The sequence below is a fragment of the Trachypithecus francoisi genome, unplaced genomic scaffold, assembly GCF_009764315.1.
Source record: "Trachypithecus francoisi isolate TF-2019V2 unplaced genomic scaffold, Tfra_2.0 Lachesis_group3, whole genome shotgun sequence".
NCBI lineage: Eukaryota > Metazoa > Chordata > Mammalia > Primates > Cercopithecidae > Trachypithecus > Trachypithecus francoisi.
In genome coordinates, this window is record NW_022681468.1 from 140765432 (window position 1) to 140793292 (window position 27861).

The following is a 27861-nucleotide window of genomic DNA, read 5'->3' on the forward strand; positions in this document are numbered from 1 at the left end:
GAGATTGGAGTATCATTCATTTACAAAGATAAGCCCTGGAAGACTAGCAGAAATGTTCCCTGCAGTAGAAAGAATTCCCTGGAGCTGGGGTGGCAGCCGGGCTAGTGTCAAGCAAGGAAATCAAGACAGCAAAGTCCTTCCTGAAATGTTTTCTTGGGGGAACGTTTTCAGTTATTTGTACTTAATTTAAATAATTGCTTGTGGTCAGTCATGGTAATCTTAGGTGCTAGGAAGCTAGGAATGGGTTAATGAGAGAATATCCATCAATTTTTACAAGAACAAATTGGCAGGGTCCAGTTCTTCTGTCCATGCTATCAAGGTTACTGCCTTGAGATGTCGTTGCCTTTAGGAGGAGAAAAGATGATCCTCCCTTTTGGGTGCCTCCTGCTGTCCAAGGAGCACCTCCAAGAGAGGTAAATGGAGGACCACCAGTTATGTCCTATCCAGTGGGCAGATCTAAAAGCCTGCACCCCCGTTTTCCAAGGGTTCCCATTCCCCTCGCTCCCGCCCACCCACCCACAGACGCATGTGTACGTCCACATACACATACCCCTTAGACTTCCTGCACTTCGTGGGAAAAACAGGGATGGACACCTTTCTAGAGGGTCCCCGTGGTAGCAGAAGGTAGAGTCCAGCTGTCCTCAGGCGTGGTGGGCGATACCGTCGGCACATGTTTGTAAGAGGGAATGTGCTGAGGGATTCTTTACACTAAATAGTGCATAGGGAGGGAATGAATTGGTTTGTCGAGGGCTTTTATTAACACATGTATATCAGTAAATTGATTTATTCTTTTCCAATTAGTAATGCCTGCATTATTTTAAAATTTAACTTCAAATTTTGACTTTATAGGGAAAAACTCAGAATTAATGAAGAAATAAAACTTCTAAAATGGCAGCAGGAAAGAATTGACAAGGAGCTTGATAGGTTTGTCTCTTATTCAACTTGGTAGTGCTTAAGATCATCTTTAATTGAAAAGATGTTACATAAAACCACAAAACTGCAAAAAAAGTTTTCTAGTTAACTTTCTTTAATCACAAAATAATCTACTCTGATAATTTAATGAATCGCTAAACATTATCATCATCTACTTTTTCCTCTCCAGCCATAGGACTTAAGCTCAAGTCCTTTTCAAAATAAACCGATAAACGTGCCCCATCCTATGAAAGTTGTAAACTAGAAAAACAATCGATTTAGCTGGTCTCTCTTGGGCTAGTTTTTTATTTCCCTTCTTCCCCTATGCATATAAACATTTTTCCTCAATGAAGGGACTCATTTATTTATTTTATAAATTAAACCATAAGAAGAAAAACTATAAAGTATTGAGATTAACCTACTTCTTACAACACACCCACAAGCACGTGCAGAATAAGAAGTATCAGACAAGTCCAGCCTTCAAACAAGCCCCCTAGGGAGACTCTAACTTTGTGCCAGCCACACTTCATACTTCTAAATACTATTAGAACTTACAAACTAGTTTTCCAGTCACATGAGAAAATTAAACCCATTACTTTAGGATCTTATCTCACTTTTCACCAAAAACTTTATCACCCAGCTTTCTGCTTCACAACACCTGTTATAAGGTTCCATTCCAGGTGACTCTTACAAGTTTCCAAAGATCAACCCACACAGGACAAGAATTTTCACCACTGAGAATATGTGGAAGAATGTAGGACAATTTTCAGAGTAACTCACAAGAAGTATTCAAATATGTTTAATGCAATGGCACATTGTTGAAAAATACGTATTTGGATATATAAATCCCACGTGCTTGTTAAAGTTATAGGCACAGTGTATGCGCTTCCATTTGTAATCTTGAAAAGAGATATTCACGAGAGGAAAGGCAATCAGAAAGAGGGAGGATTAGTAATGTTATAAAACTTCATGAATATACTAAAACCACTGAACTGTACATACACTTTAATGGGTCAGTTTTATGGTATGTAACATATATCTCAATAAAACTTATTTTTTTTAAGAGGGGAGATTGTAAACTAGAAGAGTGACTTGGAAGAGGGAGTGATTTTAACTTAGTGAAATGAGACAGATTCTAAGGATACTGTGCAGTTCAAGGAGATTCTAAGAAGGTGTTACTGAGAATTGACACGGTAAGAGCCAGATTTGAGACAAGCATGGAAGGAAAAATGTGAGGCCTAAAGAGCAATCAGTGAGGAGGAAACCCAGCTTGGGAAGACAAGCAGAGAGAGAATAAGCAGAGAGAGAATGAGTGAGGGGGCATGTGCCAGTCACAGAGCACAAATGCAAGAGAACCTCCGACTAAGGAATCCCACGCTGCCTTCAGGGGTGCCCTGGTCTAAATGCTGAAGACACCTCGGATAGGCCTGGCAAGGAGTTAAATAGCTCATCTAAACTGGCTGCTTCAGCAACGTGTATTTGGGATTTGCAGAAAATTTTACTTCCTGCCAATTTCATGGAAAAATAGTTGTTAAGTATTTCACTTGAAAATTGCCAGTGAAGTTAATAGTCTTATATATCCTTTATTCCATTTCTCTTTCTCTCATCTGTGTTACCTTTACTAATGTTTCTCCTTGTCTCAAGTTTCTATCCTTCCTTGCCTAGCTACCATTGCTTCTCCCCTCATTCTTACATCTCTGGAAAGGTTCCTGCTGCTTCCTGAATTCAACCATTCAAGTCCTTCATAAATATTTCTTGAATGAATACTTGGTGATAGATACGATGAGATTCCTGGATCCCTGCTCACAATGAGCTTACAGTCTAGTAAGCACTCTCACCCACTGGCCTTTTCCATCTCCCTCTCTTTCTTCCCTGTATCTCACCCTTGCCAGTCTCTTTTACTCTTCTCTCCCCACTGTCACTCCTTAAAAGTCTGGGCTAGAGCCTCATGAGTGGAATCAGTTAAAGCAATACTATGTGAACCATCTAACTGAAGAGGATGTGCCACTGCTGGGGTGAGAACCACACAGTGGGTGGAATTGAAGGCTTCAGTCACAATGCTTGGGTTCAGACTGTCTCCTTGCTAGGTGTATGACTGCTGTGTGTGTGTGTGTGTGCACTCACATGCAGCGGGGGTGGGTGTCTGAACCTATCTAAGCCTGTTTTCTCATTTATAAAATAGGGTAATAGTAGTACCTACTTCAGAAGTTTTAAGGGTAATTGAATTAATATATATAAAGTGCTTGGCAAATGCCCAGTATATTAAATTCTTAATAAATGTTGCTTATTAGATGGTGTCAGTATAAGGACAATTAGTTTGGTTACTGATTTTCTTTATTCCATTATTAGACTCCAAGCAAAGGCTACCAAGAAACCTCACGAAGTGAAACAGGACTTTGAGAAGTTCCTACATGAACTGGTATGTTTTCTTTCTGAAAATAATTGAGAATTCTCTCTCTAGCTTCTTTTATATAGACTGGACAGTATTTCATAAGAATGTATGGTGGCACATCCAAATTACAGTGGCAGAAGAGGATACATTCTTGTCATTTAATCATCCACATGCACATGTAAGAAAATCTCTGTTTTACGTATTTAGTGACAACTCACGTTCACGTTCCCCATTTCCAGCTTCTGACCAGGAACAGTTTATGTAACTGAAAAGCTCCAAATGCAGTTAGAATTACAAACTAATAATCACTGATGTTTGAAGCTGTATTTTGTTTTTCATTAATAATTCAACAAAATCATATTGGGTACCAACAGCTGTGTTATATGGGTGGAACCTGCCCTCAATTAATGGAAACCCAAGGCAGAATATGATAAGGTTCTAAATAGGACTCAAGTATGAGAAAGAAAGGAAAGAAAGGAGCCTGTTCCATCTTTCTGATTTTCCTTATCATCTTCTCTTTCACTTCTCTTTACCTACGGGCAGTCTTGTTAAGTCTGAAGGGCCTCTTCCCTCCCAACAGACAAGAACACGTAGAGACTAGTGTACAATATGTCTGAAAGTTGGACAATTGGAGGTCAGGAATAGAAGAGAGCCTTTTATTTTCAGCATGTCAAGGCTTCCACTCAAAAATCTAGAGCAATCCCATTGGCTGCTAGTATAATGTCAAAAATGGGTCAAATCAAATTCCTACATGGGGCAGAAAAGTGAGAAAGTAGTGAAACACCTGGGTGTTGTATAATATACAAATAGGACAGTATAATAAGCAAACAGGACTATTCTTTTTATTTTTTTGTTGTTGAAACAGGGTCTCACTCTGTCACCTGTCACCCAGACTGGAGTGCAGTGCTACAGCCTTGAGGTCCTCAGGTCAAGTGATCCTCCTGTCTCAGCCTCCCGAGTAGCTGGGACAGCAGGCATATGCCACCACTCCCAGCTAAAGACTATTTTTTACATCCACACACGAAAATATTCATTCTCCCTTTTTTTTTTGGTCTATCTTCCCTACTATTGATAGAGACATGGGCACAGAGCAATACCTAATTAGAATAGGAAAACAACAGTGCAAGTGTGCTGATAAAGGGCAAGTGACCCCAGCTGGTAAATGGTAAATGATTTGAGTGTCAGGGAAATTATTATTCAAGCAGTTGTGGAAACTGTAGCACACTGGGAAGCCGTGCCTCATCTAACAAGACAGCTACTATCTCAGCCCTAGTTCATTGATGCCCTGCAGAAATGTAGGACAAGTAGTATCAGATATTCCGCCACTCAGTAATCCAGATTCTGAGTAATCCAGAATATCTGATACTGCTTGTACAATCTCCTGATTTGGAGCCCAAGTTTTTATCATTCTGTGGGTCAAACTATATACATCTGCAGACCAGATGTGGCCCGTGGGCTGCTGGGCTGTAACCCCTGATCTAAATGTTGCCTGGATTTGACTCTTCAAAAGCTAACTCCAGCCAGTGAAGTCAATCTTATTCTTCACTACATACCAAAGCAAACCCTTCACTCTCACTGAGCCTCCTGCATGCACCATGTCGGCCTGTACCCATAGGCTTTGCTCATCTGCAGTGTGCACTCCACAGCTTTTAAACTCTACTCATCCTTTAGGGCCATGCTCAAAATCCATTTACTGCATGATCTTTCTTCTAATGGCCCCGGCCCTATCCCTTCCAGGTAAGTTTAGCATCTCTCATAATGTCTAGAATACCACATGGTGATGGTAAGACTGAAACATAGTTCTTTTTTTCAAGAGAGAAATCAAAACACATATAGAATAGATCCCTCGCTTAGATGACCATGTGTGTCCCCCAAAGAAGAGTGCACATTGGAAATTTTTACTCACCTTTTGTGAAGAAGAAATCACCTAGTGAAAATTTTAAATGGAACAGCAAAGCAATGACAGGCGCCTTTTTTTTTTTGTTGTTACACTGATCCAGGTATCTTTAAAGAATTATATACCAACCACAAATCCTTTGTGGAAAATGGCACAGTATTAAAAAATAAAGGATTATAAATTTAAATAAATTCAGGTTTTGGATTTTTGGGTTTATAGAACTCAAAATTCTTTTAACAAATTTGACTCAAGCTTTCTCAAGCATTTACCTTTCTGCTAAGAATGAAAATGCATCAGAAGTTTATTTTAAAATAGAATATCAGCTTTCCTAGTATTCTATGTATGACTGTTATCCTTTAAGAAATAAAACCAGCTTTGCGCAGGCCTCCCTTAAACTGAAATTCTAAAGGGTGATGCCCAATCTGTGAGTTAAACATTAATGAGCTAATGAAATCACAGAATCATAAGTAATTGTGATATTTCTGGATAATTCATGCCATAAAACCATTGCTATCTCAGTTACCTGAGTATTTCAGCAAAATACTTTTTGGTCCAAATCATTACGTAATTCAGAAAGTGCTTCCTATAGTCCATCCACAAGAGAAAGCCAGTCATTTGCCATCACTAGCCAAACATTTCTGCCCACTCTTGATATACATACAGAGGTACCCATCAATACCATTACAAATCCCAGAATTCATTAAGTCTTTTCATAGTCACTTTCACCCACATACCTGCATACCTGCTTTATACTGGGGTGCGTATATACAAACAAGCTTTGCTAGATAAACAAAAAAGGGATATAAGGAATGTGTGGGATTTCTTGGAAGTGCCTCTTGAATTAGAGAGGTATTTGAGAAAAAGTAGTAGAAAAAGAGTGATAAGAAAGTAAGTTCTATGAACAAACTGAATTATCTGAATTATCGTCTAGATAATTCTTTATTTCAATGTGAATAGAAGAGACTTAAAGTGTTTTTTATCTAAGTTTTTCTGTTAAGTAATGGTGATAGCTCAGGGCCAAAAGAATTGAAAGTGGTTATTTAAATGATATCGCATGGTTTAAAAATATTCAAATGAGTCTGAATTTTCTTCCCATATCCTCCTTTTGTCAGAAAAAAAAAATCCTTAACTCTCTTGATAAATGGAGAAATCTCACATTCAATTATACAATGTCCAAGAAAATCTGTGAAATTTTAATCATGTATTTTTTTATAGCGTTCTGAAGCTGAAATTGAGAGAGAATGTGTGGCATCACTGTCGTCATCATCATCATCATCAACAGAGAACTACAACTTTGAGGAAGAAGAGTACTAAGAGAAACCGGAAATGAACTCTATTCAAGAATAATGTGTACAATTCAATGGTATCAGTTTAATTGTAACAATATATTTAATTCAAGTGTAATCAGTATTAAGAGTGTGTTTTACCATTCATCTTTAAAATCTTCAAATGAATAAATCTCAGTAAATTATTCTTAAAAGATCTGTCCAAGCATGATCTTGACTCTTAATAGTAAAACCATATTTTAAGATGGAAAAATAATCATTATGAAGCATAGAGAGCTTTCAATCATTTCTTTGAAAATATATCTTGATATAATAGCAACCATTCATCATAATACAAAATAGAAAGAAGAATTAATTTACTGTGGCATAGAAAGTCCTGCCAATTCCTAAGTGTCCTAAATAGTTTCTCTGAGATTTTTTACATTTTTTCAGGCCTCAAGGAAAACCAAAGCCCCGCCTCCAGGTTTGGTAGCAAACAAACTCTGCTTCTCTGGTGCTAAGCTTCCATCACTCCTCTGGTAATAAGCTTTGTGCACATTTGCTAGGAAGCTGGGCAGCTTGTCCGCAGGTACTATTGATACTGTGCAGCCTCCCCATCCTGCTCCAGTAAGTCGTGACCCTTGAGCCCCAAACTTCCTAAAACAATGAGAAAAAAAAAATATTAGAACCTATAAATGAAAATGCAAGTGATTTGCTTGATGTTTGTAGAACACATAGCCTAAGTTCTAAGAAGAAAATACATGAGGGGTTTTTAGGTGTCATCAAACGTTTTAGGACATTAAGACATTTATACTGTTTCAGAGAGTGATTTGGAATTTTTTCATTGTATCTAAATCTAGTCCCTGGTTTTGACTCCAAGTAGTAAGTCAACAGTACTCCTCCCATTTCATGACTGGCAATAACCCACTGTAATATTGATTCCATAAAGTAGCCACTTGAAGAGTTGTATAGCAAGCTTACAGGTAAATCAGGAAGAAGGTGTTAAAATAAAACAGGCAATGGTAAAAGAAATGTAGGCAACCCTGAATCAGAAAGTCACTCCAAATGAGGGCAAATCAAAATTTAAAATGTACAGTCTTATACAAGTTTTCCCCAGTGGCTATTTCAGCTGCATTCTTAAGTCCGGGCTATTTCACAAAGAAGAATCAGTCCCCTAGAACAGATAGCCTAGTTCACTGAATAAACTTATCAACAAAAAGCTTGTTGTTGAACTCCAGGTTGGGTGGGTGATTGGTTGACTCTCTAATGGAAAATTAAGCAAACCTTTCCACAAAGAGGATGGCAGTCCCTAGAGTTCCACACCACCTTCCCTGTGCCTTCTAGAGCTGGTCTGATTACTGGACTCAGAATTTGACATCAGATGAGATGTATCTGATTGGGATAGCAACAACTATATAAAGGACCACACAGCAAGAGTTAATTTTAGTTACTGTAAACCAGGCACAGTTTCAAACCTAAGATTTTAACCAAAGTGAAAGGCCCTATCACAATGTACACAGATCACTTAGCTTTAAAAGATGCAGTTTATCCTGACAAGAAAGTTAACATGTACTTATAATTAATTCTTCTTAATAAAATCCACTCCAAATTATTAGTGGATTAAAGGCTCTCTGATTAATTTAGTACAATTTTGTCTCTTTTTTTCAATCTAAATGAGATACTTTACTTCCTGGACGTATCAATAGACTACTACCTCTACCCTAGAACATCAGAATTACTGCATGTCAGTAATTGATTTTACCATCATTGATTCTTCTCAGTTGATTTCTTTTTATCACCTGCTTTATTATATATATTAAAATATGCTTTTCAAATGAAAATACGTATTTAAGAAAGAAAAAAATGCTTACAAATAAATAAATATCACTGATCTCTTCCTATCCCTTAAACATTCAGCTTATGGCCCAATAGCTGAACTAAGCCTGAAATCCCATCATCCAGGCTAAAAAATTTCTCTGACCTTGGGATCCTTGGATTATTCTAAATTCCTAGGTTGGCAAAGAGCCTGTTTACAGTTTGTTGGATTTAAAAAAATGGTTGCCATATGCAGTCACATCAGACTCTTACTGTGGAAAACTGAGGTGTCACTCAAGTGTCTCTGGAAGACCTTAAAATATGGGCATTAAAGCCAGCCATGACATGGTCTAAAGAAGAACACTGTGCCTTCTTATTTGATTTTCTAAGATCCAAAATATGCCATTTTGCTGCATTCAAGTTAACAAGTCTTTAAGGGTCTTCAGTCCAACTTCTAAAAGGCATATTTTATTATACTTTCTCATTTGAACAATTTTTGAAAGCTGTGGTTTTTCAAAATTGAGCCTAAAGCAAACTGAGAGTATTGTTTTTAATCTGGCTGTAAAACCTATAGGAATTGGGCCCGAGGTCTATTTTCCTGAGACTTTTACCAGTTTCCAGGGAGCAGAAGCTGGAAGTCTTTGTAAGTCAAGATATTCACTACTGAGTCTCCAGAGCTGCTCTGTCGCCACCCTGCCTGTTACAGATGAAAATGGACTCAACTGCATCCATCACATGGTCTGAAATCACTAGGGCTCAAATTTCCCAAATCAAGAATGGTAAGTGCTATTATAAATAGCCTTCTGCCCCCGAGTCAGTGGCACATCTGATCACAAGTCAGGGCTGCCCCAGCAGCTGGTCAGCAGCCTGCCAAGCTGCATACACTTACAAAGGCAGAAAGGTCTGTCTGCAGTGTTCCCTGCTGGTACTTAATAGGCCCTTTGGCATATGCCATAGAAATTCTGAGAAGACCAAAAGTTAGGAGACCACTATACACTTTAAATAAAGAAAGAAAAGTAAGTGAACCAAGGGTGTTTAGTGAACTTTTCATGTTTGCGACTTTTTCTGGAAGAACAAGAAAACATGAAAGATTTATCTTCCGAACTATTGCATATCAGAGAGGCAATACAAGAATTACAGAACCCAAAACCCTAAAATCCCTCAGATCCCACTTTGATAACTATGATGACTGGATTGGGAATAATGTGGAAGGGTTTGTTAAAGCAACAAAGGCAGCCTCTGCTTTATAAAGCATGATGGCAAAGGCTAGGGCAGACGAGGGATGGAGATTATGAGGAATGTTCTCTTTGACCCTTGTGTATTCACAGAATTAACTGTCCAGGCACCCAAGTAGCCAAAGTCAAATTTCCTACTTTTAAGTGAACTAATTTGACCATAAAGCGCTAAGTTGCAAGATACAGAGCAATGGAGAGGGTGGGGAGGAGATCCAGAGAGACCCAACTGCACTACACACTTGAGAAAGACGGAAGGTAAGAAATTATGCCTCGTATTTAAATTCTGTGTCATTTCTTTCTAAATAAGTAAATATATATGATACAAATGGATATGAAATAAATTATTTCAAGAAATCTTGAATTTAGGAACAGGTCACATCTATCTCTCTGAACCTAGCCCAGCACAATTCTAGGAATTTAATAGGTTCTAATAAATGGCTGCTGGACTACAATATTTCCCTTAAAATATTTAAAAAATTATATGTAATATAAGCAGTCAGCAGTGTATTTTTTACTTGGGAAGACTTCTAGCTTCTGCTCTCTGGGAAATGGCAAGAATCACAGGTAAGGGACCTTCTAGCAGTTTCTATGATTTTTACAGCCAGGTTAGACACTGTACCTTCAAATTGCTTTAGAGTCAAGAAACCACAGCCTTCAGTGTTCAAATGAGAAAGGATAAGAAAATATGCCCGCAAGTCTACTTCAGAAATGTAAGCCACTTAAAGGCTATTGAAGAGCAGTGGGTTTGGGTCCTGCAAATGGCATATATATTCATAAGTCAAAGAGGCCCAAAGAGAAGTGAAGCCCTAAGGGGAGTTGAAATGGCTGGTTCCCTCTTTTTTTTTTTTTTTGACAGGGTATGCAGATTAGCACTTAAGGTCATGGAGAAAGAGCATGCAACAATGGATTTGCACTTCATTCTTCCCCACTATGACCTTGTCAAAGAATGGGTGCAAGAGGCTGAGCAGCCTTACCATGGAATCCGTTGCAGAAAGACTTCTGAGGAAGACAAAGTAAATTAACTTTTGTAATCATAGTTGATCCACTAAAATTTGTCATTCATCTCCCTTAATAGCTTGGGCAATAATGCAGCAATTAATCTTCTCTAATTTCAACAAGTGTCAAAATGGAAATAAAAGACATTAACTATTTTGTCTTAAGTAAAACCAGGAAACCAATAGTGAATGAGCTGTCTCATATATAACTGACTTGGTTTCAAAACTGTTTTGTGTTCTCCAGTAAATTCTACTTAAAATTTAGTCATTTCTTTCTGTTAACATTTTGTTTGGTTACAAAAGATATTTTATAATTCAGCAAACATTATCTTTTTCCTTCATTATTATACTTTGTTTCATATAATTTAAGTTCTAACATTAATTTTTTTAAAAAGCCCCACTCTTTAAGTATAGTTTCCTTCCTCCTCCCTGCTCCTTTCTTTACATTCTAAACTGATTTTCTCTTGAAGAGCAGGAAAAGGTTCAACCAAAAAAGAGAGCTAGCAATGGTGCTCTTTCCCAACCCCCTTCTTCCCACTTGGGTCACAAAGTTGTTCTATACATTGTCCTATATGCTAACTAGGAGATGCCTTTTTAATTCAGTCTAGCTCAGATCACTCTAAGATTTTCTGCTTGTGTATAGCACCTTAGGTATTCTAGGTATTCAAGTCCTTAATCCACTCATTCAATTAGTTGTCTTTTCATACAAATAGTTTCCAAGAAACCCTTCAGAAACACTAAAGGAATTTTGAAGTGCCATAAATGAACCAGGGAGGGTGATGTAAAGATTATTTTTGGCAATGCTCCTCCTTGAACCCATTTCAGCTTCCCTACTCTTCCCTCATTTGGGGAAGACAAGCAACCTGCTCAGGCTGCCCAGTCTTAGTCATACCTTCCGTACTGATGTTAACATTTTTAATGGTGGCTGGGAATTGTGGGGGTGGTGGTGGTTTTTAAATAAGGCAGTACTTTGCCAGAGGTTGTGTCTGTGGCACCAGTGGCTCACACCAGGCCTTGCCAGGACCCTTTCCAGTATGTCCAACACCTTTTCTGCCTGACCCAGTGAGACAGTCGCACGGTTTCAGAAAGAACTAGGGCTTATGAGTAGCTCCACTGTTCATTTATTTGAACTTTTCCCCATGTTACTACCTGCTACTCTTCCACCGTCTGTCTTCCCCATCCTTTTTAACTATCCTTTATCCATCCTTTATCTTACTCCTAATTTCTGCATTCTTCTGGACCCCTCCTTCTTCCCTCATTGCTTCTCAGACATCTTTACAAGAGAAAGTCACAGCTTTTGAAAGTGGACAGTAGACTGCAATTTCCCATGGTACACAGATACCCATGTGAAAATATGTATTGACTGAAGGAGGGAATGACATCAATGTCTGCATCAGCTTAACTCCCCTGGGGCTATCCTCCTCTGAGGTTGCTCTGCCACTTAGGACCTTTCAGTAAATTGCAACCAACTGAAACATTTGAAGAATATTGGCCAGGTGCGGTGGCTCAAGCCTGTAATCCCAGCACTTTGGGAGGCCGAGACGGGTGGATCACAAGGTCAGGAGATCGAGACCACCCTGGCTAATACGGTGAAACCCCGTCTCTACTAAAGAATACAAAAAACTAGTCGGGCGAGGAGGCGGGCGCCTGTAGTCCCAGCTACTTGGGAGGCGGAGGCAGGAGAATGGCGTAAACCCGGGAGGCGGAGCTTGCAGTGAGCTGAGATCCGGCCACCGCACTCCAGCCTGGGCGACAGAGCCAGACTCCGTCTCAAAAAAAAAAAAAAGAAGAATATTATCTGCTGGTCACAGTGACAGAAAAGAAAAAATTAATTATCTAAGAAGCTTTAAGGACCAGACAACTATTCTGGCCAATATCTTCAACAAGCCAGAAGATAATCTTTCAATATGGAAAAGTTGAACCCTTTATGGTTATGGAATAAGTAGAAAATAACTTTGATACTTAGCAATTGTCCAAACAAAACAATCATGAAAAAGTGATGGAGCTCCTAAGTTTTTCACAAAGCTGAATTTTTCTCAGAAAATTAATACAGCAAATGAAAATGAAACACTTTAGCTGCCATTAAGAAAGGATTTTCCAAAAACAAATAAAATGAAAAGATAAATAAGAGGTACTCTTCCAAACCCCTGTAAGACATAGCCATAAACTTTTCCACTAGAGCCATATTTTTTAAATGTATAGATCTATAGACTGCTAGAACAGAAAAAGCCAATGAAGATCACAAAGTGAAGCAACAGTTCCAACTCACAGAGCACAGAATAAAAAGAGAGCCAGAATCCAACCTTCCTAACTTCCAGCCCACTTTTCATCCTACTCTACACATTACGTTCCTGCTCAACACGACTTTGCTTAATGTTCAAAGGCTAGAGACTATGACAACAAAGGCCTCCATCATAAAGCTTCAAAGCTAGGAGATGAAAATAGGTTACAAACACACACATACACACACATATATATGACCGACATTTGAGTGTAATCACATCTCAGTATAACCCAAGGGGAGAGGCAGGTGTGACAAAATCACTGGATTGGGAGCCAGGCTTTCCAATGAACTCATTATGTGAAACTTACCCAAATTATTTAATCTCTTAGTGCCTTCTTGGATCTCTAAGACCCCTTCCTGATCTAATATTTGATGGTACTCTAAGATAACTCTAACCCACAATGGTGAAGAGTGCTTTTCAAAAATGTGGCTTTTAGAGGCACAAGGAAAGTTTCTCAGGGCAAAAACCCACCAGTCGTCTTGATTTCTCTCTTTTACCCACACAGCAAAAAAGTCTTCCTTCCAGGCATATTTGGCATAGAATTGCCTAGCATTTCCATTGCCCCCTTTCTCTTCTCAAAGCTAGAAGCCTTCCAATGGCCTACACAGCCCATGTGGCATGGCTGCCCACTTCCTCCCTTACTTCATCTACTACCTCTCCTTCCTTCCTGGCCCTCTGCCATGCTGAGCTTGCTCAGCCTCACACCTGACAGCCAAGTATCCACCTCAGGGCCTGTGCACTTGCTGTTCTCATTTATTCACCTCCTTCAGGTCTCTGCTCAAATATCTCTTCCTCAGAGTGACCTTCTTCAACCACTCCATAGAAAGAGTACCCACCTAACCCTGTAATCTCGACTCCTTCTCACTTTTTTCCATAGCACTTATCACTACCATTCAAATTATTTTTAATGGTCATTTCTCTCTTTCGCCACGAGAATGTAAGCTCCATGAGAACAAGTACAGGTCGACCACTTTAGGAAGAGAAAGTTCATTTGAGAATTCCAGGAAGCTGGCAAATGCCCTTCCACAGTTTTTCAGGTGGGATTCAAACCATCCCACTTCCTTCCAGGCAAAGACAGTTCTTCCTGATCTCTGCACAAATAATTCCACTCCCTCTTATTTCCAGAACTGAACAATATTTGTCCCTTCCATATAGTAGGCCCTTGATATTTTCAGAAAAGAGTACTTAAAATGAAACAAGCTGGGGAAGGCTTTTGGCAATCAGTGAGCAACCATGTCGGCAGAGTGATCTTCATCAATGCTGTGTTCAAGTGTTTTGACAAGTTGGGTTACCCAGGCCATTTGTGATCACTGGAGTTACTTGGTTTAAACTTCTCAGGCTGGGAGTGTGGCAATGACTGAGGCAAGCCACAAGTGCCAAGTGGTTAATTACATTTCTGTTACTAATTGTAGTGTGGCATTGTGTTCTCACAGTGAAGTAACATCTAGCGTTTGAGAGCTCTCCCAGTTTCAGTTCTCCCCAGGTCACTGAGCTCCTTCCTGGGTAAGACGACTAACTCTATTATCTCCATTCTTTCACAATTTTAGGGAAGCTGTGTTTAGGCTTTGTGAAAGAGTTGTCCTCTTTACATTTCTGCCTCAATTAACCATGTATCACCTGGGTTTTCTTCAGCCCTTATTTCCTCAAAATGCCTAAACTAAACCTGGAAAGCAGGAAATGCTGGCTTTCTGGGTGATTCCTTCAGCAGTCTCCCCACACACTCCCATCAAACTTGAGATCCTCTGTCAGTTTTCTCCCTTCTTCTGAGTAGAACTACTAAACTTAACTAGGACACTGGACAGGAGTTTCTGGCAGAGCAGCAGTATAATAAAACATATCATGAGAAAGTTAACAGGGCCCAGCTCTGAGCAAAGTTACCATCCTGAAAGGCCTAATCATCCAAAGATGGAAAGGTCTTTCCCATGATGTAAAGAGCTGACTCCAAACTGACTCCAAACCCAGAGCCCCATAAAATCATGGAGCCAGGTATCAAATCTTTCATCCTACAGGCATTTAGAAGGGAACAAGTTTAGCTCTATATCATCGGAGACCCCTCATATAGGAAGTGGGGAACAATCTTCATTCCCATAGATTACGAAATGTTGCATCTTTTTCCATTTATTTAAACAATATTATTTGATGGCATCCATTGGCCCCCACCAGGCTGCCTCACCGACAGATGTCCACCAGCTGATCCAGCTCAGGGCAGCTGCATTCATACATGTCCTGGCAGCTCATGTGGCTCTGGTTCATCAGCTCTCCCAGCAGCTGGACCATGTTTTCAGGTGCTTCTTCACATATCTTCTTAAACTGGAGCACTCGCGCAGCCTCGCTGTACACATGCTTTGCCCGCTGATAGAGTTTGAAGATAAGCACTGACGAAGGAAGGAGATGGGGAGGGAGGTTGGGAATAGTTACTGGACAACCAAGTATAAAGAAAAATACACTTCTGAAGACTTTCATTTCTGTTTTCATTATCAATATCTTAAACTGTAATAGGTCTCTCTTTCACTGAAAGGATTCTTTCCATTGAAATGTGTCTATTTGCAAGTCAGTTTTACTTTTTTCTTGATACTGAATAAAATCTTGTAACGATATTTCCTTCACTTCACTCAACACACATGTGCATACACTTATGTGCAATCTAATCCATCCCAAATGAAGAGAGACGTAACATGTATTGAGTACACCCTACATGCCAGATACTTTGAAAGTACTACTTTGTGTAGGCCGGGTGCAGTAGCTCACATCTGTAAACCCAGCACTTTGGGAGGCCGAGGCAGGTGGATCACCTGCGGTCAGGAGTTCAAGACCAGCCTGACCAACACGGTGAAAACCCGTCTCTACTAAAAATACAAAAATTACCTGGGCATGGTGGTGGGTGCCTGTAATCTCAGCTATTTGGGAGGCTGAAGCAGGAGAATTGCTTGAACCTGGGAGGCAGAGGTTGCAGTAAGCTGAGATCACGCCATTGCACTCCAACCTGGGTGACAGAGCAAGACTCCATCTCGAAAAAAAAAGTACTACCTTGTATAGTTCTCATCACAGCACTGAGGGATGTACAGTATGATCCCTGTTAACAGAAAGGAGGAGGCTCAATAGAGTGAACTGACATGCTTAAGGTCACACATCCAGAACGTGGCGGAAGCTAAACAGATCAGGGATGCCTGACCCTAGAGCCATGTTCTTTCCACTCTGCCCCAATAGAAAGGACCCCTGGAAATTCTTAACAGTGGCAATTTTTTAATAAAAATAATATATATCCCAGATAAACACAATTATTTATATGGGACATATAATATATATATACCTATATATATATGTGTATGTGTGTATATATATACACTGCAACATTATTTATCATAGAAGAAAGAAACAACTCAAGTATCTAATAACAGAGGACTTTAAAAAATTATGCTATATTCATTTTTGAAATATTACTGCTATCAAGACTCAGATTCTAAGGCAATTTGATATATAGGAAATTATTCATTATTAAGTGAAAAAACAACCTGCAAAACTATATGTACAACTGATACTAATTTTCCATACACACATACATATATTTATGTACATTTTAATTTAAAAAACTGATAGGAAAGCACCAAAATGTTAATAGTAGTTATCTCTGTGGTCCATTATGGGTACTTTTTCCAGATTACCCACAATGACTCTGTAATTTCAGCTACAGAAATATGGCCTATTGCAATGGCTATGTCTATAATGCTTACACATTCCTGTGAATAACAACTTAGACTTCCTTACCATTTTCACCCATATTGAACAGTGGCTTAGCTAGTGTGGTGGGTCTGGGAAAATTCTGGAATATTTATGAAAATTCCCAGGCCTAGGGGAAAGAGACAGGGCTGAAAATCAAGAAGTTTATAATTTATTTATTTTTTTAATTTTACTTTAAATTCTGGGATACATGTGCAGAACATGCAGGTTTGTTACATAGATATACGCATGCCATGATGGTTTGCTGCACCCATCAACTCGTCATCTCTATTAGGTATTTCTCCTAATGCTACCTCCCTTACCTCCCAACCACTGACAGGCCCCAGTGTGTGATGTTCCCCTCCCTGTGTCCATGTGTTCTCATTGTTCAACTCCTCCTTATGAGTGAGAACATGTGGTGTTTGGTTTTCTGTTCCTGTGTTAGTTTGCTGAGAATGATAGTTTCCAGCTTCATCCACATCCCTGTAAAGGACATGAACTCATCCTTTTTTATGGCTGCATAGTATTCCATGGTGTATATGTGCCATATTTTCTTTATCCAATCTATCATTGATGGACATATGGATTGGTTCCAAGTCTTTGCTATTGTGAATAGTGCCACAATAAACATATGTGTGCATGTGTCTTTATAGTAGAATGATGTATAGTCCTTTGGGTATATCCCCAGTAATGGGATTGCTGGGTCAAATGGTATTTCTAGTTCAAGATCCTTGAGGAATTGCCACACTGTCTTCCACAATGGTTGAACTAATTTACACTCCCAACAACAGTGTAAAAGTGTTCCTATTTCTCCACATCCTCTCGAGCATCTGTTGCTTCCTGTCTTTTTAATAATTGCCTTTCTAACTGGTGTCAGATGGTATCTCATTGTGGTTTTGATTTGCATTTCTTTAATGACCAGTGATGATGAGCTTTTTTTTCACATGTTTGTTGGCCACCTAAATATCTTCTTTTGAGAAGTGTCTGTTCACATCAAAAAGTCTGTAATTTCTTAACAGCTCTGTGACAACTAGCTATATACAAATTGCTACCTTTTTATTTCCTCACCTCTAAAATGAGGTTGAGAGTCACTTCTCGGATCCTTCCAGCCCTAACACTTTATAATTCTATGAAGGGCTTCTTCCAAGAGTCCTTCAACATTCTGCCCATATTGTTTTACTTTATAAAGAAGATGCTGTTACTGGTAGCTTTTGTTTACATCCCCAGTTCTACTCTCTGCCCTTTTCCACCCTACTATCAGCCCCAAAGGCTGACCTGTATAGACTACACCAGTGAGTCCCCTGCCATCTAGATTTGAGAGCAGGAAAAGATCAGCAACAGATGGGAGGGAAAAGAGTGAGGAGGATTTATCCCCCCGCTCCTCCCTTGCAGAGCCATTTAGAGCTGGCACTGTCCCTCTACTGAAGGACATTGAACATCCTTCAAAATCTCCTTTTCTACATGACTCTCTCCTCCTGGGTCTGCCTCTAGGTTCCTCTCCCCTAAACTATGATTGCTTTTACGGAAGCACTTTTACATTTCTACTAATGAACCAATAAATCTTATTAAAGTTTCAGGTTTCATTTTTTCCCCTCTACAGCACTGTCTTTATAACTCTTATTTTCTTAGATAACCACTATATCATTATCACACCTAACAAAATTACCAGTGGTTCCTTAATATTGCCTCATATTAAGTCCATATTTAAATTTTCCCAATTGTCCACCAGTTCAAATTTCAGTTGGTTTACACCAAGATCCAAACAAATTCCACACATTATATTCAGTTGTTATGTTTAATAAGTCTCTTTTAGTCAATCAAGAATTTAGTAGTTTACTGATTTTTGATACTCTGGATTTGCAATATCCTATCCAAGCATATTTTAGGGCCATATCCTATAATGAAACTCAATACAGTCCATTAGGGAGAGTACACTTTGGTTTTCCTTTAGGATTACATACTTCTTTAGGATTAAATATTTTCTTTTAGGATTAAATATTTTAAAATAGAAACTATCCAGAGAGATGTTTTCTATTAAACCCAGGACTGGTGCTTTGATTTTGACAGAAAACATTCACAAGATACCCACCAGACTACCGGAACTTCACAATCCTGGCACCTTCCTGAATCTATTCTCTTCTTGCAGAGGAAGTGTTTCACAGCAGGACTTCTGAATACCTTAGTGTCTAACGAGGACTCTTGCTGGGCATTCTGAAGGTGCATGAGAGATTGCCATGGCTTGCAATCTCCTGAATGGTAGTAACTCAGACAACAAGGGAAAGGGCAGAAAGGGCATCTGTTTTCAATTGTGAAATAAAAATCCTGCCAAAAGCCACAACAGATTTGGAGACCACCCTTTGGGTGGGAAAGCAGTTCTGTGTTGGCTGAATGTCACAAATGCTCTCTGGATTCAGGGTTCTGGCTTGTTATGTACTGGCAACTCATCAGGTCTCTGTTATACAGATATCAAAAAATGCAAGAAAATCTGAAGCTTTATCCATAACCGTTTTCTTCCTTGTCCAGCTAACATGATAGCCGGATGTTCCAGCTGTCTATGAGCTCTTGTAATCATTGGGAGCAATTATTACATTAAAGGATGAAGGAAGCTGTTTCTTACTATGTTCATTGTATGCATGATTACTTTCAAGGCAAATTCAATTGAAGAATATAACACTAGATGATACTTTCCTCCAATATTATTAATGGCCTATCCTATTCATGAGAAATCCAAAGCTTCAAAGTGGGGTGCACTGCATAGTCTTCAGAACACTGATTTTCTCCAATGTGAATCTTACATAATCACTGAATCTAGTCATGAAATCACGGCACAAATTCTGAAACCTAAATGTTCATGGCCATATATACTTAAACTGCAAAATACATATTTCATTTTGTTGCTAGTAATTTTGACTTGTATAATAAATTCTATTGGCTAAATTCCTTCTGACTGGCCTCCTAGCTGTGCTTCCAGCACACTACGTGGCTCCTGCGATAGGTCTGTGGCAGTAGCTGTTTTGTTGTCCTGAAATGCTCTTCCCCATGATCTTCACATGGCTGGTTCCTTCTTGTGGTTCAAGACTCAGATGTCACAGCTTTAAAAAGACTCAACTCCAATCTGGAGTAGCCCCATTTTCTCCATTCTGTTTTATGCTCCCAACACCTATCACCATCCAGTATTTTCCTGTGTGTTCATTTGTTCATTGGTTTGTGGTTGTCTCCCACCAATGTCTAATTTCTTCACAACTATCTCTAGCAGCTAAAATAGGATCTGGCACTTAGTAGGGGTTCAATAAATGTTTATTGAATGAATGATTCTGATCCTTCTCCTTGTAACAAAACTGCACTGAAACTAGGCTAAATAAACAGTAGTGAAACAAGTACAATACAGAATATAAAGGAGACGTACTATTTTGACAATTTATACTCACTGGCATCCTCACCACAAAGTGGGGAAAGTTTGCTAAAAAGTTTGGAAACAATTAGTAAACTTCAGTGCCCATAGTATACCCTAATACTCATTATCACAGATGGCTGAGAATTGTTTATGTTGTATTTTGCTTTATAGATGTGAGAGAAAAAGAGATTTCTAAAACAAAATGTGTTTCAAATAAAAGAGAAAGAATACAAAAATAGATAATCGTAAACAGTTAAAATTAGTTTTTTTTCTTTTAGGCAATCTTTGTAACAAAGAGTTGCCTATTAACATTTTCCTTTAAAAGATGGTTACATAGTTTATGATCAGAACCCATCTCTAACCAAGGAATCTAAATCAGGGCACACATAATTAGTTATTTTGTTGGATCTCTGGTGGGAAAGGGTGAGGGAAAGCCTTTGACAGGTGAGGCACACTGAGCACCATTTTAAGCTCTGAGGACAGCAGGTCAACAGTAGACAGAGGACATGTCTATTTCGTCTCTGAAAGAGTCCCACTGATTTAAATTTAACCTCTGCATGCAAGAGCTAGTGGCCTCTTCTTTATTACCTCATCGTCTGCTAAGAGCAATGCCAAAAGCACTGAGTCATCTGAAAGAGCTTCACTGATTTAATTTTAAGTTCTCCATGCAAGAGCTGGTGGCCTCTTCTTTATTACATCATCTTCTGCTAAAAGTGATGCCATAAGCACTTAGTATGATAGTCATCTAGCAACAGTGAACCAACAGTTCTTATTGAGCACCTACTATGCACCCAATACCATGCTCCAAATGACGGGAAAGCCACAGGAAGTAGAACCTCTGCATTAAGGGGACTTATAACTTACTTATTCAGATAAGACAAACCACGACGCCAATAGACAGTGAGCAATTGCAGCAGACATCTGAGTGCTGGAAATGCTGAAGGTGCACTAAGAAGACAGGGCTTGCTGGGGAAGGACCAGCAGTGGGAGATGTCACAGGAGAGGGGTCTGAGCCACACAGTGTCCCTGCTGTGAAGAGAAAATGGCCCAAGGCCCAAGGTGGGAACAGGCAGAGTGTGTTCATGGGCCTGAAGAGAGCAAGCTGACTAGAATCTGGCTCTCTAGAAAGCCATCCTCACATCTGAGGCTTTAACATCCTCGGCTACATCCACTATACAAAGATTACAAACTAACAACCCATGCGCCACAGCCAGCCACGGTGATGCCTTCTTGATTCAAACGTCTTTATGCTGGAAGATTTGCCTAAGAATCTGGATTTCTACTTTGGAAAATCGGAAGGTCTGAGAGTGCTGGATCTGCATTACTGTCTAGCAACTGTTGACTGGAGCTGAGGAGTACCTACCCCTTTGAGACAGGGTACATACACTTTATTCCACACAGTTCTCACCATTCCCAACTATGTGACCCTTAGCCTGCCTCACTAGTTTATATGCCCGGCTGGTCCTTGCAGGTATGTGCTTGTGGTCCCTGTTCTATAAAACTTTCTATAATAGGACTTCTCAGCAGAAGAGTGGGCATGTATCTTCCCTGAGTGGGTCATCATGCCATAACGAGCCACTGTTACTGTTACTATCAAATATCACCTCCCATAGTTGCACTGATAAACAATGTATTGAATTATAATCTGTCTTCCTGTAACCTCTACTCTTTGGTCTTGGTTCTGTTCCCCAGACATATGTAAACACAAGGTAACCCTTCTGATATCTGAAGACAGCTCTCATGCACCATGCCTTTTACACATTGTGGAGGGTCCACTATGTACCTGCTTAGGGACCAATAATGAATAAGTGTATTAAACAGGGTTCTCCAGTGGGACAGAACGAACAGGATATATAGGTATATAAAAGAAGGAGAATTGGCTGATATAATCACAAGGAGAAGTCTCCTGATAGGCTATCTCCAAGCTGGGGAGGGAGAGAGGACAGTAGTATGACTCAGTCCAAGTCTGAGAACCTCAAAACCAGAGAAGCCAACAGTGCAGCCCTCAGTCTGAAGCCAAAGGCCCTAGGCCCCCCCAGAAGGCTGCTGGTGTAAGTCCCAGAATCCAAGGCTGAAGAACCTAGAATCTGATGTCTAAGGGCAGGAGGAGAGGAAGCAAGCATCTGACACAGGAAGAGAAAGGGAGCAAGAGGACTCAGCAAAACCCATCTTCTTCCACCTGCTTTGTTCTACCCATACTGGCAGCCACTTGGATGGTGCCCACTCACATCACAATAAGATAAGCTCTTTACTTTCCACAAGTAATAGTCTACTAGAAAGAAATCATTAAATGAGATCAATAAAGGGCGAGATATGCTAAAGCAGCATCTCACAGCTAAAATAGAGGCACACAGTCAAGAGGGTGTCTGGATCTAGATGCATATGAGAGTAGAGCTTGAGATAAAGACTTGGATGCAGAGAGCAGAAATCTAGGAAGCAGGGGTGAAAGAGGAAGAAAAGCGATTCAGGAAAGAAAGCAAGCCAAAAAAGGGACTTAGGGAGCAGATTAACTATGTGGACAGCTCCCGGCCTCATCTCTCAGGGATCTCTCTGAAGAGTCATGTTGAATGTGCCTACCATTGGGCCACAGGCAATGGGAAGGCTGGGGCATTGACCCACTCACATTCTCATTGTTTGAGTGTTTCCCCTAAGAAGGGTTAACTTCTCTACAAAGATATGCCTGGGTAACACGTCTGCCTTCAGTGACTGTGGAGAATGCACAAAGGCTACAAAGAAGAGGCACTCATACAAGCTGCTAGCTTAACATGGGCTGCCAGCAATGCCGAAATCAGGTAGGCCAAGGTGTTCAGCAAACCAATGGAACGGTGGAATAAGAACCAAAGAAAAGGGTTGGGCAGAAAGAACATCAAGAGCAAAGACGTAGAGACTATAAATCATTAGGTGCGTTTAGAGAACACAGAGTACTTTGACTACTGGAGCATGAAAAGAGGATAAAGAAATAGAAGCAGCAGAGAATGTAATGGGAGAGAAAATCAAAGCAATGGGCTGAGGCCAGATAATGAGAACTTTGAATGTCATGCTAAGATGTTTAAATTGTATCCTGCAGATAAGTGGTTCTTGGCCCTTTAAGGATTTTAGAACCTTTTGAGAATTAAATAAAACAGTGTACCCTCTCCCCCATGTGAATGAACAAATAACCAAAATACTGCATATAACACAACAAACACACAGATTCCATAAAGCTATTGTTGAATCCACGTTAAAAATTTCAGTTAGTTAGCCGGGCGTGGTGGCTCAAGCCTGTAATCCCAGCACTTTGGGAGGCCGAGATGGGCGGATCACGAGGTCAGGAGATCGAGACCATCCTGGCGAACACGGTGAAACCTCGTCTCTACTAAAAAATACAAAAAAAAAAAAAAAAAAAAAAACTAGCCGGGCGAGGTGGCGGGCGCCTGTAGTCCCAGCTACTCGGGAGGCTGAGGCAGGAGAATGGCGTAAACCGGGAGGCGGAGCTTGCAGTGAGCTGAGATCGTGCCACTGCACTCCAGCCTGGGCGACAGAGCGAGACTCTGTCTCAAAAAAAAAAAAAAAAAAAAAAAAAATTTCAGTTAGATTGAGAAAAGGATATGCTTGTCAACAAATGGTGCTGAGAAAACTGGATATTTATATGCAGAAGAAGACAAATAGACTCCTATCTCTCACCATATAAAAAAATCAAGATGAATTAAAGACTTAAATGTAAAAACCAAAACTATAAAACTACTAGAACAGAGGGGAAATGCGTCAGGACACTGGTATAGGCAAAGATCTTATGCGTAAGACGACAAAAGTCACCAGTGACAACAACAAAAATAAACAAACAGGACAACATGAAACTAAAAAGATTCTACACAGCAAAGGAAACCTATCAACAGAGTGAAGAGACGACCTGCAGAATGGGAGAGAATACCTGCAAACTACTCCTTTAACAAGGAACTAACATCCAGAATATACAAAGAACTCAAACAACTCAACAACAACAACAAAAATGCAGTTAAAAAATAGGCAAAGGGTCTGAATAGAGATTTCTCAAAAGAAGACATATAAATGGCTGACAGGTATATGAAAAAATGCTTAACATCACTAATCATCAGGGAAATGCAAATCAAAACCACCATGAGATATCGTCTCACCCAGTTAGAATGGCTACTATCAAAAAGACAAAAAAATAACAAGTGCTGGTGAGGATGCAGAGAAGAGGGAACTCTTCTACACTGTTGGTGGGAATGTAAATTAGTACAGCCATTATGGAAAACAGTATAGAGGTTTCCGAAAAAACTAAAAATAGAACTACCATGATTCATCAATCTCACTACTGGGTATTTATCCAAAAGAAAGAAAATCAGTATATCAAAGGGTATCTGTGCCCCATGTTTATTTCAGCACTATTCACAATAGGCAAGATATAGGATCAACCTAAATGTTCACCAACAGATGAATGAATAAAGAAAATGTGGCATGTACACACAATAGAATACTATTGAACAATAAAAAAAGAATGAAATCCTGTCATTAGCAGAAATATGGATAAACCTAGAAGGCATTATGTTATGTGAGATAAATCAGGCAGAGATTTAAAAAACCACATGATCTCACCCATCTGCAGGAGCTAAAAATAACTAAGCTCATGGAAGTAGAGAATAGAATTATAGTTATTAGAGGCTAGGAAGGGTAGTGGGGGAAGGCAGGTAGAAGAGAATGGTTACAAAATTGTAGCTAGATAGGAGGAATAAGTTATAGTGTCCTATAGCACTGTAGAGTGACTACAGTTAACAATAATTTATTATACATGTTCAAAAACACTAGAAGAGGCCGGGCATGGTGGCTCATGCCTGTAATCCCAGGATCACCTGAGGTTGGGAGTTCGAGACCAGCCTGACCAACATGGAGAAACCCATCTCTACTAGAAATACAAAATTAGCCGGGAATGGTGGCGCATGCCTATAATCTCAGCCACTCAGGAGGCTGAGGCATAAGAATTGCTTGAACCCAGGAAGCAGAGGTTACGGTGAGCCAAGATCATGCCACTGCACTCCAGCCTGGGCAACAAGAACGAAACTCCATCTCAAAAACAAAAATGAAAACAAAAAACAAGCAACTAGAAAAGAGGATTCTGAATGTTCCCAACACAAAGCCATGCTAAATGTTTGAGGTGATGTATAGCCTAATTATCTTGATTTGATCATTACACATTTGTATACCTGTATTGAAATATCACTCTGTACCCTATAAATATGTACGATTATCATATGTTAACTAAAAATTAAAGAAAAAATTCACTAAATAGTAAAAAATAAAATAATTCCAGTTAGAAATAAGAAATCATTATGTTTTTAGTAATTATATCAGTCAGGATTCTTGTTTGTGAACAACAGAAACCTACACCAACTACCTCAAGCAAAAAAGAAACTTATTTTGAAGATACTAAGAAGCTCACAAAATCTTTTAGGATTAGATATTTTCATTCTCTATTAGAACGTGAAACCAGGTGGGAAGAGGTTAGAAGCTAAGGGAAGCAGCCAGTGAAGAACTGCCAACATCATTCCACAAGAGCAGTCTGGATGTGACATTGGAATTTAGACACTTTATCAACTGACATATGCCTGTTAGACTCAAAGCTCCAGCCATAAACACGTGCCCGGACACCAGAAGCAGCCTAGTACCCTTGTCCACATGCAAGTGTCAAGTGACTCAAAAGAGACAAATCTGACCCTTCAACTTCTACCATAGAAGGCAGACCCTCCCATCACCAACATACACATAGCAGATTCCCCTGAGATGGAAAAGGGGCCCAGATGCTAGGTAGCCAAAACTGGCAGCTGCTACCTGCCCCCTGCAGCAGTGAAATACCACTATTTGAGTCTTCTCTCCAGAGCAACCTTCCAAGTTCCAACATGATTGAATTTCCAGTCTCCTTCACCTGTTTATTCTTCCAAATACACTTTAGTCTGTGTATGCCCTTCTCGAAGGGTGGTTCCCAGGCCTGAATGCAGTTCTGGACGTCAGTCTGATGACTGCAAGGGAGAGCTGGACCATCATCTCCCTCATTCTTTATGCAGTGACTTTCTCCACGTAGCCTCATATCACCAAACTGCATAAAGGTTTGTAAATACAGAAGAATGCAGAGCATTTGTTTTCAGCTATCAAGCTAAAAAGTAGTATTTTAAGAATATTTTATTACCTTAAATGAAGACTATCTTGGGATAATTAATCATAAAGAATAAATATGCTGGTCTGAGATAATTGGAAATCTTTACCATGTAAATGTATAATTAATCTTTCTGAGACTTTCATACCCCAGAATATTTTCCCACTGAGTGAGGGGCGAAAAGTAGTTGTGGCTGTAGCTGGCTGTGCACAATCATATAGCTACACATTACTGGTCAATTTATCTAACAAATAGAAAGCTCCACTAGGCTAAACCAAGAGTTGGTCTCCAAGAAGAGCAATCCAGAGGTGGATGAGGAAAACCACTTCAGAACCCAGAACAGAGTCCTGTTTTCCTTTGCAGCAAAGTTACAATAAGGACTCTGTGCTCTGAGGCAAAGACTCTTTGGAGCATTTAAGCAATATAATTGAAAAACACTTGAATAATCCTCATTGAAGCTGGAATGTGGTTTCAAATTTATTTTCCTAGTAATAATATTTTTTTAAAATGTTAAACTTCTGAAATGGTGAAACCCACATAAAATAAACTGCTGTTTTCAGCCACATTAGTATCCCATTCCCATGCAGCAAAGACCAAATTAAATTAGCATTTTACATTTAAAGGGAAAATATCTTTACCTGATTTTAAAAGCAAACCCGCTGGTGGAAAAAAAAAAAATGCACTTTCAACATAAAACACACTAATCCATGGAAAAGTACATTCCAAAAAGCATTTGTGAATATTTGAAAATCAACAGCATAAAACTGTGTTATGGAGAGTAACAGTGCTCCTCGTGTTTATGGCTTCCCTTTCTCAGATTTCCAAAGTAGTAAGCGCCTTCAAGGTCTGTTCCGTAGTACATATTACTCCCCTGATCAAACCCTTTGCCTCACTCCACTGTAGTCACCTTCACCTGCATTTTACACGCTGGCATATGCTAAGCTCCTGTAAATAAGTCCAGAGTCATTCACGTTACAAGACAGAGCCCATCACTCTCTTCTTTCCATTCTACCCTCTACCTTTGTAGTATGGATTCTTACCATCCCATGTCTGTACCATTGCACTATCTTCTAACTGGTATCCCTCTCCCCTCTAATCAACCTGCTCATACATACCATGACAAACTTCCCGAAGTGCCATTTTGATTGTGGCATTTGTGAATATTTCATTGCATCAAAATCTAGCATATTTTTCCATTGCCCAACAAATTAAAGCCCCCACATTTCAATTCATCAAGACACATCAACAGTCCCCCAAATGGTATGGTTGTGACACTATCCTCTCCCTGTTGACTTGAGATGCTTGCCCTGCACCATCATTGCCTGTCCACTGGCAGCATGCAGAGTCCCAGAATGAAGACACTGCATCAGCATCCTACCCAGTCTGATTCTGCAATCCCCACATCTCTTTCAGTATCAGCCTGGATGCCACCTCTTTTACAAAACTCTCAAAAAACATAAGTCAGAGGCATCCATACCTCCCACCTCGGCACACTTTAATTACTTTGTGGTCCTTTCTAATTATAGTTACCATATATTGCTTTAGGAGGGCAGGGACTGTGCCCTCCTCATATCTTTATAGCCCCTTTGGAACCTAATAGAGTGTCTTGAATATGGCAGGTTCTCAATACACATCATTTTGCTCTCATCCTATTAGCAAGGGAAGAATCTGAAGCTGCTCCCTGGATGAGCCATATTTTTGTGTCTCACTCTCTTGAGGGAACTACTTTCCCATTAATTTTCCAGAACTTTCCTAAAACTTTATTCTTGGAAAACATGAAAAGAGGAAACAATTTCAAGCCATTTG

The 27861-nt window shown here is 39.6% G+C and overlaps 2 protein-coding genes across 19 annotated transcripts in view; one reads left to right on the forward strand and one right to left on the reverse strand.

Annotated features, from left to right (window-relative positions):
- FAM227B (family with sequence similarity 227 member B) overlaps positions 1-6681 on the forward strand; it is a 303682-nt gene extending 297001 nt beyond the window's left edge. For 4 of the 6 annotated variants that reach the window (XM_033190154.1, XM_033190158.1, XM_033190155.1 and 1 more), the window contains 3 exons: positions 850-924; positions 3262-3331; positions 6417-6681. In XM_033190154.1, the coding sequence (XP_033046045.1) occupies positions 850-924; positions 3262-3331; positions 6417-6515 (244 nt within the window). In that variant the 3' untranslated portion in view covers positions 6516-6681. The remainder of the gene's footprint in view (positions 1-849; positions 925-3261; positions 3332-6416) is intronic. The other 2 variants (XM_033190157.1, XM_033190159.1) reach the window with 1 other exon arrangement.
- Positions 1-27861, reverse strand: part of GALK2 (galactokinase 2) — a 224774-nt gene that overhangs the window by 41386 nt on the left and 155527 nt on the right. For 9 of the 13 annotated variants that reach the window (XR_004432003.1, XM_033190171.1, XM_033190164.1 and 6 more), the window contains one exon: positions 14970-15171. Coding sequence is in view for 12 of the 13 variants with exons in the window: in XM_033190171.1 (XP_033046062.1) it covers positions 14970-15171 (202 nt within the window). In the remaining variant the exon portion in view is untranslated. Of the gene's footprint in view, positions 1-5665; positions 7124-14969; positions 15172-27861 lie in introns of those variants that run through there. The other 4 variants (XM_033190170.1, XM_033190174.1, XM_033190165.1 and 1 more) reach the window with 2 other exon arrangements.